General features: G+C 44.6%; 1 protein-coding gene across 3 annotated transcripts in view; it reads right to left on the bottom strand.

Annotated features, from left to right (window-relative positions):
* Nucleotides 1–15353, bottom strand: part of ARHGAP10 (Rho GTPase activating protein 10) — a 333889-nt gene that overhangs the window by 233074 nt on the left and 85462 nt on the right. For all 3 annotated transcript variants that reach the window (XM_040331859.1, XM_040331844.1, XM_040331851.1), the window contains exons 2-3: nucleotides 6503–6598; nucleotides 6349–6410 (exon numbers count right to left, since the gene is read on the bottom strand). In XM_040331859.1, coding sequence (XP_040187793.1) covers nucleotides 6349–6410; nucleotides 6503–6598 — 158 coding nt within the window. The remainder of the gene's footprint in view (nucleotides 1–6348; nucleotides 6411–6502; nucleotides 6599–15353) is intronic.

Below are 15353 nucleotides of genomic sequence, written 5' to 3'. Positions count from 1 at the left end.
CCTCCCCGGCGCCCACATCATTGAATTTGATTGACAGCAGCGAGAGCCAATGGCTGCGCTGCCATCAATCTATCCAATCAAGAACCAGGACCCCAGGCAGAGAAAGAGGGCGTCTAGGCCGATTGAATGAAAATGCTCAGGCAAGTAAAAACTGTGGGGGGGGGAGGGGCTGGGGGGCCAGTCACAAGGTGAAAAAAACAGACTACAACCCCTTTAAGTCCTGCTAGATCATTAGATGCTGGCCTATATTGCAGGTATTGGTATGCAAAACATTAAAAATAAGTGACTATACTATTTAAAATCCAGCAATACATCGTCTCATCTCACCCTGCTCTGCACATGCTCAGTTGCTCTCTATTTTTAGGAGCCGTGCCGAATTTGTAGAGGCCGATCTGCTGACACTTAAGATTACCGTTGCTCAGGGGCTCTGGACTTCAGCAAAATGGCAGCCTCCAGCAAGAAGAAACAGTCACAATGCTGGAGGCAATTTACAGCACACCAATTTTGGTAGCATAATTAACGTGGAATGTTTGTTCCTTGCTAAAGAACATTAGTTAAGAGGAGTATAGGAAACAAAAAAAAAAAAAACATAATCATACCTAGGTAAATGCAGCATCGGACCGATGTTGTATCTGTCCCCCAACATCTCTGCACCGAGAACTAAGCGATCAAACACCGCCAATGGCTCATTTCTCTTGGCTCCCTGAGCAGAGAGCTTTTGACTGTCAATCAGCAGCTCTGCTCCTATACGCTCATTGGAGCGTGGAGCTGTGGAGGGGCGGGGGATTGGCTTTCTCAGACTCTCAGCCTGAGACAGCCATTAGTCCAGGCACCTGGCCGATCCAGACTTCTGAAGTCGAGATGACGCGGTGCCTTGACTGATCTATGTGACATCAGCAGAGAGCGGACTTCAGACCACTTCTCTGCTAAAAACGGGTCACAGGAGTGCAAAACGACTTGCACTTCTGTGACCCATAGCCCAGACAAAACTAGCTCAGGCTGGACTTCTCCTTTAATACTAATAACTTACAAAGTCAACCAACACTTAGCCCCCAGCTACATCATTAACCTAGTCTCAAAAATATCCTCGTTCCTCCCAAGAACTCCTGCTCTATAGTTCATCACCTAATTTCATGCTCGCTTCCAGGACTTTTCCCGAACCTCTCCCATCCTTTGGAATTCCCTACCTCAATCTGTCCGACTATCTCCTACACTGTCCACCTTTACATCATCCCTAAAAATCCTTCTCTTCAGAGATGTCTATTCTGCCCCCACCTAACAACTGTACTTTTATTTTCTCCATCAGCCCATCACCCACAGTGATAACCTTTTGTATCCCTTGACCCTCCCTTTTAGATTTTAAACTCCAACGAGCAGGGACTCTGACTGTATTGAAACAGAACTATCCTCTATTCATAGAAAAATATGTAAAGGCACGACACCAAATCCCTTTCTACACATGTGCAAAGTCTGGTATCACGTCATTGGAGGGCCAGCTGCAGAAGAGGTAGATCTATCCCGGTGATGTAAACAAACATGGTGGCGAGAGACAGGACCTGTAATAGGACATAGGAGTAAAGCGCTGGTGGAATTTTTGTGCTGCAATATACTTACAAGCCCAGTGGATCCAAAGACAAGGAAAAGGATGCAGGGGGTGCATTTATTTTTAAGGAAAGGTGAAGTTCCTCTTTAAAAAGTGCAAGTTATAAAGTAAAGGCAGTACTAGAAAGGGCAGTGGCTGTTATCAGACCATGAGATTATTAAAGCAAAGTCTAAGCAGTGGACTTTAAACCTCTTATTGACCTTTAACTAGAAAGAACTTCAACAGATTTAACAAGTAAAGCTGGACAAACATTGCTATTTTTTCCCCAGCCAGCTAACAGATTGCTTCTTCCACATAAAGAAGGTGAACGGAGGAATTCGCCCACCGGGACATTGGAATCTGAACATGCAGCCGCTGATTAATGGAAAATTTAAAAATGTGTCCCTTTAAACAGAAGGCGATCAAAACAATCGTCTATTGAGCAGGAGTAGCCACACATTTACTGAAATTCAAGCGGTCCATGCTGGTCAAATGTCGATCAGTGTATGGCAAGCCAACTTTTATTCAGGACATCGTGTAACCATTTAAAAATAGTCATATACACACACAAATAGTTACAACATTTAGAGCCGGTTCACATATGTGCATGGTTGATTTCAGTGCGATTTTCATCGGTGTGGTTTTATTTACCGGTTCAGGTGTGAATTTGTTAAGTGTAGGACACTTGAAAACGCCCGAATCAGAGTGAAAAATTGTACACAGATATTTTGAAAAATGTGCTGCGGCTGGCCCACAAATGTGAACCAGCTCCATAGAAAGCCGCTTTGGTTCACGTCATGCGAATCGGATGCGGTTCAAAAAGCATTGAAATCACATATATGTGAACCGAGCCTTATAGAGAAAAACAGATTGAGGTTTTTAGATGAACACGTACACAGGATCCTACTTGAAGCAAAATAGGACTTGTTCGTACCACCAGCTATGCCAATTGCTTGGCCATGGTCTGCGCTGGGAGAAAGTGTCGATGAACTAAGCCCTGTTAGGTTTTTTGTTAGAACTTTATTGAAATGTCACAAGGGACATCTCATTTAGTGTCACACACACACACCGCAATGCAGTATTTTGCACCACAACCTGATGGGTTGGAAAAATGTGATGCTGTACATTCTTTCAGCGTACAACACTGCAACACAGGGGTGTGAATTCATATGGAACAATTGTTTTGCCTTGTCCTGTGTTGGGACTGCGCTGTGTAGCCTCCCAGCATATCTGGTGCGAACAAGCAATTAAAAGGACAACTCAGCCAAAACTATTATTGGTAAACATCCAATGGATCACTTCCACGTACATGACCACATGTGCAAACAATTCGTTGTCAACACTGTTCTAGACATATAGAAACCAATCCAGACATGGGGCTTCAGGACCTAGGAAGTCTCTACATCCCGCACAATTGATGGTTAACACCATTTAACTCAGACTGTAGAAAGAGTAGGTACGACCCCAGGGGTCAAGCAACAAAGGAGAGTAGAAGCTACCCCCAATCATCCCCGGGGAGCCCATCAAGTCATCCTAACCCCCTGGAAAGTCAAGTTAACAGTTCTGCATGCTCTTCAGAGTAAACAAACTTGTGCTATTAAAACCACTTTTTGAGATATTTCTCACATAGGCCCCTTTCCAAGGCCACCAAGTCCTTCATCGTGTTGATTTTGGCTACTCTTTTTAACCAGACGGCCACCACTGTGGCTGTGACTGCTTCCGGCACAGAGAGATGCAGCTCTTCACCGCTGTGAGCAGGGGAGGCAGGATGAATTTTCTGTAGATCGTGCTTGGAATCTCGTGGTGGTGAAGGAGGAAGAACACAGGGGTCCAAGGCAACTCTCGGTCAGTGACTATTTGAACAATGCAGTGAACCTCGGCCCAGTAAGAGAGCAAGAGGCGACAAGACCAGAAGATGTGGGAGGACTGGTTCCTCCCCACACCTCCAGCACCTATCTGTGCTCTGAGGGAACATCCTACGGATCCCCACCGGCAAAGTAGTTTTTGACAGCGTGGAGGAGGTACAGTATAGCCATTTTAACACTGGTCCAACGTGGACCAATATAACTATGCATATACCATATCTGTGGGATCCTTCTAGAAGCTGGAAATAACTTCAATGGGTATCACTACCCCAGTGATCTTCGCTAGCGCCCGAGTCCTGTGCTGACCCACCTCTTCATATCGTCCATACAGAGAATGTGTTGCATATCTTTTAAAGAATGCAAAGTGATCTCTGAATGGCACCTGTGTTGAGTGGGTGACCTCCTGTGTCAAGGGCAGCTGCTTGGTGCATGAACCAGGAGCTAGTGGAGATCACTGGAGAAGGGGTACTACAGTTATTTTCAGCTTCCGAAAAGGTACGGTATATGCATAGGTATACTGGTCCAAGCTGGACCAATATAACCATGTGCAAAATATTCATACCTGACCTTTATTGCCACTGTATGGCATCCATGCAGATAGAATTTAATTGTTTTTATTTATTTTTTTATGACGAATACATGTCTCCATAAAGCCAGCCTGACAGACATCAGTTATTCTTGACTCACACATGAATATACAACAGAAGAATGTGCATTACAGTCAGACAAACTATGGATTAAGTCCAATCTTTTATATAGACTGCAAATCAAAAACAAATGGTTACAGCTCATGAAAATTACAATTTTGATGAAACAGAGAGATCCGTACAATCAACAGGGAATTAAAAGCACAGCACGGTCTGAGCTGTGGTCTATGATTAAAGCTAGACAGACATGAAAAGGCAGATGTAGATGCCAGCATTATCAGATTGCTGTACAATTATTTCTCTAAAAGCTCTGCATGTAAAGTTGTGTACGTGTATCACAATTTCCAGCTCTACGTTATTTGTCATTACAACAGACTTAAGCTGGCCATAGATGGTTCGAATCTCAGACAGTTAAGCAGGTACTGGCCAAGCTTCAAACCATCTATGGGCAGGCTGATTGTACCCAAGTCCCTACTTTGACCGACTCCGGTACAACCAGCATGTCAGATTTTTAGCATGCAATTATTGCCAGCGGCTATAGCTGCTACCAGTAATCACTGTGTTCTCTCGGCAGAGACAGCTTCCCCCCATGCCCTCCCGCCAGGAGAACACAATAGCTTTGTGGTAATGATTTCCCCTTCAAAAATGACTGTTGATGGGGGAATTGAGGGATTTATTTTTCTGCAATTTGTGGTTGCAGGAAAGAAAATCGCAACATCTATAGCCTGCCCAACTCTCCTCCTTTTCCACCTTGCAACAAAATGAGGGCTGGAGTGCCCTGGCTTGGAGGAGGGGTAAGCACAGAATGATTTGGAGGATATCTTGTACCCAAGGTCCCTAAGAGATAAAGGGCAGTGGGCAATTTAGAAAAAAAGATTGTACTCTCAAGGTCTTTCGAAAATTATTGTTTGCAAGTGGTTTACCTGGATACAAAGAATAAATATTTGAAAATCAGCCTATGTGCTGAGAAGTCAGAATACCTTTATTCAGGGCAACGTTCCCTTTTCTGGAGATGTTCCAGCTAGGAGACTGCTTCTTCTGCCCATTTCTCCAGCATGCTGCAAGCCTAGTCCCTGACATGCCCCTTTTAGTTACAAGAGAAACTCACCCTTGTCCCCAGCTCTCTGCTTGTAAATTAAAGTTCCACATTTTAATATACTTTAAAAAGTTTGTTTGGGCTAAGCTTACCCAAAATGAACCATTGCCTTTACTAAACAATGTAGCTGCTGTGTGTGCACTGGTCCAAACCATTTGGTGGGAGGGGAGGATTATGGTGTGGGGTTGGGCTTGGCCTCTTAGTTCCAGTTAAGGATGAGCTCCGGCGTGTCCGCATATTACACGTGCAGAGCCCGCCAGGAAGTGAACACGGCGCTGTGCTAATCACAGCCAGGGAGACATTGTCCCGATGCTCTGGTGCGGGGATCGTGAAATGTCTCCCTGGCTGTTATTAGCGCAGCGCCGTGCACACTTCCTGGAGGGCTCTGCACGTGTTCTATGCGAACAAGCCAGAGCTCATCCTTAGTTCCAGTAAAGGGAACTCTTAAGGCATCAGCATGCCAAGACATTTTGGACAATTTCATCCTCCTAACTTTGCAGGAACAGTTTGGGGGTGGCCCCTTCCTGTTCCAACATGACTGCGCACTAGTGCGCAAAGCAAGGTCCATAAAGACATGAATGAGCGAGTTTGGGGGTAGAGGAACTTGACTGGCCTTCACAGAGCCCTGACCCCAACCGGATAGAACACATTTGAGATAAATAAGAGCGGAGACTTCAAGCCAGGCCTTCTCGTCCATCATCAGTGCCTGACCTCACAACTGCGCTGCTGGAAGAATGGTCAAACATTCCCAGACACACTCCTAAGCCTTGTGGACAGCCTTCCCAGAAGAGTTGAAGCAGTTATAGCTGCAAAGGGTGGGCCAACTCAATACTGAACCCTACGGACTGGGATGCCATTAAAAGTTGTGTGTAAAGGCAGGCGTCACAATACTTTTGACATAGTGTATTAGATTGAAGAACGAGGGCTGCAGAGATCAAGTCACACAGGAGAGAAAAAAGCGAGTGACAGGCCATTTAGTTTCAACATGACATAATATATGTCACCCAACTGATAGGAAAAAAAAAAGAAAGCACAGTATAATCCAATTGCTCATTGTCAGAATGAACAAAACTAAAACAGGCCCCTGATATGACTTGGTAGACAATATTTGAACAAATATGAGTAATACATTAACATTACATTAGATTGTCATCTTACCATTATCTCCCTTTGCTCTTCAAGGTTTCTTAGAAAATTGGAAAACTCCTGAAGAGATGCATCTACAAAAAAAGAGCAGATCAATGGAGTAACATGTAAAGCATATTGCCACATATAGTGCCAACTAAACAGGATGATTCTCAGGGCAACATACCTATACACCTCTCGTCATCCGTTTCTGCATCCCCAATAAATTCAAATTTAAAATCGCGGAGAGAAGTGGCAAACTTTCTCTGAGCTGTGGATAAGTCTGCAAAGTAAAAAAATAAATAAAAATTATAAAATACACTTTTTTTAATCAAGATATTTAAATTCGGATGACAGCATAAAGTTTATATATTTACAGCCAAAACGTTATCAGTTTTAGAGCACAGAAGGGTAAGCGCACCTGTCAATTTTATTTATGTTTTGCCGTGTCCGAGAGATTTCCATTCACTTCCTGTCCTGGAACAGTAAGGCTGCATTCACATCTAGACGGACGAAATCGCGGCGTTTTGTCGCCGCAAATCGCGGTAAAAATAGCGGTGTTTTGTACCGCGATTTGCGGCGACAAAACGCCGGTATTGTCCGCCTAGATGTGCCCCAAGATGACCCCCTCTATGGAGATGATTGCCATCTCCTAGCCGAACGCTCGAAGACGCCTGAAAAAAAGGTCCGGGACCTTTTTTCACGCCGCAGGCGACAGGCGTCCGGCGTTCGGCGTGGAGATGTGAACCATCTCCATAGAGGGACATCTGTTTTCAGCCCTCTGGCGGCAGCGGCGTAGCGCTACAGGCGTAAAAACGCCTAGATGTGAATGGGGTCTTAGAGGAAGTGAGTGGAAACACTTTACAAATGGAGGGAATTCAGCTGTCGGACTGTTGTAACTGGGATAGGTTCCCACATTTCCCTTCACCTCTTGTTTGAAGACAACTGTAAAATTTGGGATTTCCCATCATTTTCTTTGCAGATAAATATTCTAACTACCAGCAAGAATGAGTCTTTGCATTTAAAGAGCACCTGTCATTTCAGATCCATCGTTTCAGCGCCTGTTAGCGGGCATCCACTGACCTGCTGCCACCTTGTTGTGTCACGGCTGCATCACCAGCCATCCTATTAAAGTGAATGAGACTGATGAGTCAACAGACGGTCAGAGGAAGAGCTGCTGCGGGACAGAGATGACAGATGCCCTTTTAAAAATATCATGATTTAAAATGAATTGATTTAAATCAAGCATTTTTACTAGCGATTTAAATAAAATCCACCCGGTTTACTATTTAGGTTTACTGTCAGGTTAGTAAAACAGCAATATCTCAGCTTGCCGAGCTTGGATTCATTGGGTTTACCAAAAATATATTGCAGAATAAACAGCCTCATGCTACATAACTAAGCTTCATTTCATGCAGAATATACTAAAAATGATTAATGTATCTTAAATACAAAACAAATATCTTTAGATTCATTTTTACTCCAAAAGCATTTTATTAAAATAACGTTGATCTTTTTAGGGTTGTCCCGATACTATTATCGGGACCGATACCAAGCATTTGCGTGAGTACTTGTACTCGCGCAAATGCTTCCGATGCCTGATCAGATACCTGGAATATGAGAGAGGTGGTGTGGAACAGGAAGTCAGCGGGCAGAGTCTGTGGGCAAGGAGCGAGTCCTCAAGCAGGTAAGCTAGCAGGGGTGGAGGGGGCAGCCGCATCATCCATCAGTGACCGGAGCCATCACATTCGGTAACTGAAGTGACACTCTGTGTTGCCGTTGTACAGTCAGTGCTTGAACATCCCGAGTGCCGACGCCCATCTTAGTACACCCTGCACTCGGCCACATAAAAGCAGCAGCGGACATCTTGGTACACCCAGCCCATATAGTTTGGGCTGGGTGTAACACGACGTCTGCTGCTGCTTTTATGTGGCCGAGTGCAGGGTGTACCAAGATGGGCGTCGCAGGCAGCATAGAAAGATAGTTTAGATTCCTTTCTTTTCCTCTTATGTCATTTATTTTTAGTGCCTGCCCATAAGCGTCAGCCATCCATCAGTGCCACTGCCAGCCATCAGTGTCACTGCCAGCCATCAGTGTCACTGCCAGCCATCAGTGCCGCATAATCAGTGCCACCTTTTAGTGCCAGCCATCAGTGCCACTGCCAGCCATCAGTGCTGCATAATCAGTGCCACCTTTTAGTGCCATTTATCAGCGCGTCACATGACATTAAAAAAAAAAATGATCTGTATTGGCGAGTACTTGAAGTATCGGTACTCGTACTCTGTCTTAAAGTGGTATCGGGAGAACCCCATTTTTTTTTTTTTTACCCACCTTGACCGGAGTGAAAGGTATAGCATTTTCAGAAAGATTTCAAAAATTGTCCAGCCCCTTATTTCTGTCATTAAAAATACACACAACAATCTATTTCTCACATAAGCAGGTCTTCTGTAACAAGGAAAGGTAATAATAATAATAAACAGAAACGTATACAACAATCCTCAGGATACATTACATCTGGTTGTGGTATGTAAAACAAATCAATCACAAAAGGTAAAAAGAAACGACTGTATACAGTGGCAGGTGCACAACTATAGGTGAGGAAATTCCTAACCCATTTACAGTACATGTAAACCCGATGACTGAAGCATTGTGTATACTTAACTGTCATTTCATTCTTAGATCAATATCTGCTGATCTCTTGCCTACATGCATGCACCCCAGTAATGGCTTCATGGGCAGACCCCCTGATGGTGACAACAGTGGACGATGACTATGCAATGTGTGTTAATCAGCCAGCTGTAGTCTCCAAGAAAAGACCTTGTGACAAGGTGACAATGCAGGACAGCAAAGCGATTGTGTTTATAATGGTACAGTATATCTGTGTAAACTTTTTTTTTTTTTTTACTAGAGTCTCAGAATTGCATGACACTGGAAATCAATGGTGCCCCATAGACTTAAATGGAGATGCACCGAAAATGCATGTACATGCATTTTTTTTTTGTGTTTTAGTACTTTTGTACTGGTTAGGGAGCCGGCATCCGATAGCATTCCAACAACCAGTGACTCTGCTGTCCTTAATCTCTGCTGAATATAAACAAATGAGCAGTCAGACCTTTCAGGTCTGGTATGGATTTTAAGGACTCCATGCCCAAAAAACATTTTTCTTAAATGGTGCGAGCCCCACACACACACACAAATCCATGCCAGATGCTTATCTGAGCATGCAGGCCAAGAAAGGCTCCTGAACCATAACCAGGTCACATGCCCTCAACATGGGGAGGGGTACTTTGGCAAAGCACCTTGTCCCCAAGTTGTTGAGGACAGGGCCTCTTCCCCACAACCCTGTCCCGATGGTTGTGGGGGTGTCTTTTTGGAATCTGCCTTCATAATTTGACTTTTAGGTGAATGAGTAGGAGGTACCCCTACTCATTCACATTGGGTGACCAGAATCAGGGACCCCCTAGTTCAGGACGTGGTATGGTTCAGGAGGGGGACACGCTCCCCGCCCCCTTTCCTGGCCTGCCGGGCTGCATGCTTGCATAAGGGTTAGGTTCGAGGGAACCTCACACTTTTTGTTTTTATTTTTGACGCAAGCCTTGTAAGTCCCTGCACCTGACCCAATATCATCCTCTTGCAATCCCCTATACAGCAGAGCTCAGAACAGGAGGGGGAGGGGAAGCACAAGGAGTCAGTCATTTGTCCTGCAGATGCTCACAAGGGACATGTTGATCAGTGAAAGGAGCACAGTGACAGAAAGATGAGTTCATCAGTGTGATCTCTCTCTCGTTTTACTGGTCAATCACATGCTTGAGGAGGGACAAGAACCAAGTATTATTTAACTGCACCAATAAATAAATTAGGTCCCCTGCTCTGACAGATAGGACTGCGCTGTGTGTAAAATTCAGTACTGGATGAAAATAAACAAATCCATTATCTCCCCGCTTTCCTGGAGCTCGGTATCAGTAGTAGGAGACTTCCACAATATGACAGGCGTATGACAGAGCATAGGTGTGCGCACAGGGTGTGCCAGGTGTGCCTGGGCACACCCTAATCACCCTGTTCGCATTAGCATTATTGCTCTGTGTGCTAGTGGGGTGATGAGAGATCTCCCATTGATCGAAGCTGCTTAAAATTAAACGTGTGGAAGCATCTCGCTCTCACTATGAATATGCAGGTACAGTAGGGGCTCGCAGAACAGAGCGTCACATGGAAGACTGTATGCATGCATATGATGGGGAATGGCGCGAAAGCCACTGTTTGACGCTGTACACTGCTAATGGAGGACGCAAAGATTACAGCGGTGGGGACAGGCACAGGCACCAGCAAGGTTCAGGTAGGAGGCAGCGGTTTAAATCTGCCTTTTTCTTACCTGTATTTTCCAGTGTCTTTTTCTATACCCCCTAGTGGCAAGGGGCCTGTCTGGGCACTGGAAGTTAACTTTCCTTTCCTAGTGCACCTGTGAGGGGGGTTCACCTATGGAGACTAGGTCTCACTAAGAATTATCCTGCTTTCTCCCTCTTTTTTTCTTCTCTCCAGGTCAACAGCTCTGACCCAAAAAAGAAATGTCCTTTGTGTAGGGCAAAGATGGGAGAGAATTGGAAGAAAGCACTATGCAGCACCTGCATATCTTTAGTTCAGGAGGAATCAGCCTCTGTACAAGAAGAGTTGATGTCCTCTGTAAAGGAGGAACCATTTGCCACGATTCAAACTTTTCGTGACTCTTTAGTTACCCAGGCTGACTCTCAGGCCTCCCAAGTCCTCCCAGGGGTTGGTGACCATACCAGCGGTAGAACCTTTTGCTGAAGAACCTGTCACCAGGGAAGGACAGTACCAGGTACCCCCTAGTGAGGATTCAGAGGACTCAGGAGAGGAGTCAGCAGCTTCCCCTTCAAGGTTTAAATTATCCCTAGAGGAGGTAGATAGCTTACTTGGGGCTATTCATGTAACTTTGGGACTAAACTCTAAATCCTAGACTTGAAGCCGAAGGTCTTTGTGGAAATCTCCAACAAGTAGGGTCGGCCAGAAGTGGACCAGGTCAGAGTTTAGGACGCTGTGTGGCGGCTACAGTCCAACCAGCCTATAACAATAAGGCAGGTAATGTCGGCATTAGGAGTCCTGACTTCAACAATGCCTTCCATTCAATGGGCAAGACTACATTTCAGATGCCTACAGGCCTTTCTCCTGAGGTCGTGGGATCACAATCTCGTATCCCTAGACACTCAGATAAAAAAGTTCCATCACGATTGAAGAGGTCACTTTATTGGTGGAAAAATCAGGAGGTCCTTTCAAGAGGTCTGGAGTGGTCCTTTCCTGTAGAAAAGAGACTGACTACAGACGCCAGTGCATGGGGATGGGGAGCCGACTTAGGAAAAAATTTCATCCAAGGGTCTTGGATGAAAGAAGAGTCAAAAAGATCCTCAAACTGGAGAGAGCTAAAGGCGATTGCATTGGCCCTAATAAAGTTTGCGCTGGATCTTCAAAATCACCATGTTTGTTCAGGTGCTAACGGACAACGCCACGGCAGTGGCATACCTAAAACAGGCAGGGGGGCACAAGAAGCAGACCTCTGCAAATTCTTGCAGAAAAAGTTCTTCTATGGGCAGAAAGAACTTGTGGTCCCTTTCAGCTATACATCTAAAAGGGGTCCCTGAACAGGGTGGCGGATTACCTGAGCAGACATCAGATATAGGAGTCAGAGTGGTCTCTGAACCCGAAGGTCTTTGTGGAAATCTCCAACAAGTAGGGTCGGCCAGAAGTGGACCTGTTTGCCTCAAAGGGAAATTCTCAAGTACCTCAATTTTTTCCCTAAACAGACTGGACGGGTCTCTAGGAATAGACGCTCTGGCGCACCCTTGGAGGTTTCGCCTGTGCTTCGTGTTCCCCCCGTTCCAGTTAATCCCTTTAGCACTAAGGAAAATCCAGAGGGAGAAGGTACCGGTCATCTTGATCACCCCGTACTGGCCCAAGAGAGCTTGGTTCTCGACGGTCCTGGGAATGGCGACCAAGCCATGTTGGCATCTACCTCTCAGGCAGGATCAGTTAATACAGGGTCCTGTGACTCATCCAGATGTGTCCAGTCTCTCCCTTGCAGCCTGGTATCTGAAAGGCAACTCTTAAAGAAAAAAGTTTTCAGACCGTTTAGTTTCTACACTACTAGAAAGCAGGAAGAAAGTGACGAGGGCCATATACACCAAAGTGCGGAAAGTGTATACTTCCTGGTGTAACTTATCTGGTCAAGACCCAAATAAGCTTAGGTCCATTTTGGAGTTTTTTCAAGAGGGAGCAGATAAGGGACTGGCAATCAGTACTTTAAAGGTACAAGTATCTGCTTTTTCAGTGTTTCTGGAAAGATCCGTGGCATCAGAACCACTAGTAGCTAGGTTCTTCAAAGCCCTTACAAGATCTAGACCGGCTCAGATCAAAAGGTTTCCCGAAATGGAATCTCTCGGTAGTTCTACAATCCCTGGCAGGAAAGCCATTTCTCTCAGAGATCTTACCTTAAAAGCTTTATTCCTGGTCGCCATCACATCAGCGCGCAGGATCAGTGAATTACATGCCCTGTCAATAAGGGAACCTTATCTATCTTTGTTTTCAGATAGAATTGTTCTAAGAACAGATCCAACATTTTTACCTAAAAGGTAGCTTCAACAGTTAATCGATCCCAAGATATTGTACTACCTACTTTCTGTGCAAATCCCTCAGGGGACAAGGACTTTTTTTCATATGTTCGATGCAAGGAGGACTTTGTTATGCTACCTAGGAATAACAGAGAGCTTCAGACGCACAGTGTTCTTTTTAGAGGCAACAAAAAAGGTTGCCAAACTTCAAAAGTTACCTTGGCCAGATGGTTAAAGTTATCTATTCTGGAGGCCTACTCTCACACAGACATAGTGCCACCAGTAGGAATCTGTGCTCATTCAACAAGAGCACTTGCGACCACATGGGCAGAGCGAGCTGGTGCCACCCCTGAGCAAATTTGCAAAGCAGCAACGTGGTCAAACTACCGTACGTTTGTGCGGCATTACAGATTGGACCTCACATCTGCCAGTGACCAGGCATTTGGCAGAACGGTCCTACAAGCTGTTGTCCCACCCTAAGGGGGCAAGTCTCTGTTATCCTCTCAAAGTGCTGTTCTGAAAGATGCCTTGGGAAAATTCAAGTTAGACTTACCGGTAACTTGTTTTCCAGAAGTCTTTCAGGACAGCAACGACCCACCCCCGAGTGTTTTAAGATGCTATACTGTGACCAACGTATGCGTTTGTGTTCCAGCCGGAGTTTTCTCTAAGACAACTGAGCTATTCTAGGGAGGTACCTCCCTTTAAAGATCTGGAGGAAGAAGGCGTTTCCCATGGTTGAGAGTGGAGTCACCATCTCTCAAGGTGCTGTCCTGGAAGACTTCTGGAAAACAAGTTACCGGTAAGTCCAACTTGAATTATTTCAAATATGGGAGTGCTGGGGAAAAAAAAAAATAGAATAACTCGGTCTTCTAATACCAAATACAGTACAGCACTGCCAGTTCAAAAAGCAGCAAAGAGCAAGTTTCTAGCAAAAAATAAAAATAAAAAAATAAATCAAGAAAGTGTAACATAGGTGGACGTGGATAGTATAAAAGAGCAGTAATTATACTATATTTATTCATATAAGATATAATGCCTCAATTTCTCAAATAGAAAATATTCCTATAATGATGCAAAATGGGTATTTCCATGTAAACACATTAGATTTCCCATGCAAGCTAGTTCATGTAAATCTAGAAAAGAATCATAGAAGATGCAGGGAGCTGCAGCTGCAGTGCCAAAGGTTGCAATGTCTTCGCACAACAAGTTCTTCCATGGAATTTCACTTGGAGACAAATCAGTTGTTGGATGAAACATTGCTTGAGAAACTCCAGCAAAGCTGAATGCCTCCCAAATTAGAAACAATAAAGATTAAGGCTGGGCTCACACTAGTGCGGTGCGAATTTCAGCTCTCTTATCTCTGCAGAGAGATCAGAGAAGTGTTCAGCAGATCCATTGCATTTTAGCTGCAGATTAGCTGCGAATTTGGAGACCTGGGAGAGGGAAGGGGGAGGGGGAGTGTATTGTGTTCATTTCTCTTTAGTATTTGTCTCATTCAGCTCATCTGCGAATTCAGCTGCGTACCCATAGAAGATAATGGGACTGAATTCGCACCTGAGCCGCACCACAAGACCTAAAAAAACGCACACGGTTTGGCGGCAATGCGCAGTGCGAATGCATCGCACATATGTGAACCAGCCTCATTGAAAACAATGTATTTTGAAATGTTCTGCGAATTGGATGCGGTTTAAGCCGCACTCAATTCGCATAGGTGTGAACCTGGCCTTAGTCTATTGGTTTCTCAAATGCAGCCCCAAAAGTGGGGAAGAGCATAACTGAAAAATCAAATTGGATTTAATTCAGGACAACCTGATGGGTAGCACCGAGGGTTACTATTAGGGTTCAGGTAAAGGAGATAAGTGTTGGGGAGCAGCCAAAGGGTAGCGTTTCCCTATTTTATATTGGTCTCCACAAAAAAACCTGGGAGATAGAGGACCAGCACTAGAAACAAATTGGGGTGTGCCTTTTTGGGGCTTAGCAAACAGTCTAACATTGTGAACATGCCAACAGGAGGGTAAACAAAGATTGCAATTTGATTGCACTGCTGACCCTTCTCTGTCTAATTGACATGCTGAGGCCGGTCCTTCATTAAGCTGTAGTGCTTAAAAAGAAACTTTATCATACCTATCCAAAATTAAATTTAAAATGCTTAAAGCAGAACTAAGGGATCGGCAAAAAAGAAAAAGAAAAAAAAATTACCCCATTAGTACACCCCCTATACAAAACACTAAACAGTCATTACATTTGTGAAATTCCTTACCATTGAAGAGAAAAGTAATTGAATTTTCAGGAAGTGGTCTCTGTAAATTCAAAAAATGCATTCCGTCAAAGAGGTATTACACTAGGGATTGCATCATATCCTCTCCTCGCATGTGATCATGCCAAGTGAATGGCACTCACTAACCCACAGTTCTGGGGTTA

This window comes from Rana temporaria, chromosome 1 (genome assembly GCF_905171775.1).
Source record: "Rana temporaria chromosome 1, aRanTem1.1, whole genome shotgun sequence".
NCBI classification, from domain to species: Eukaryota; Metazoa; Chordata; class Amphibia; order Anura; family Ranidae; genus Rana; species Rana temporaria.
Note: the sequence above shows the minus strand (reverse complement) of the source record. Positions and strands in the feature narration are given on the sequence as shown.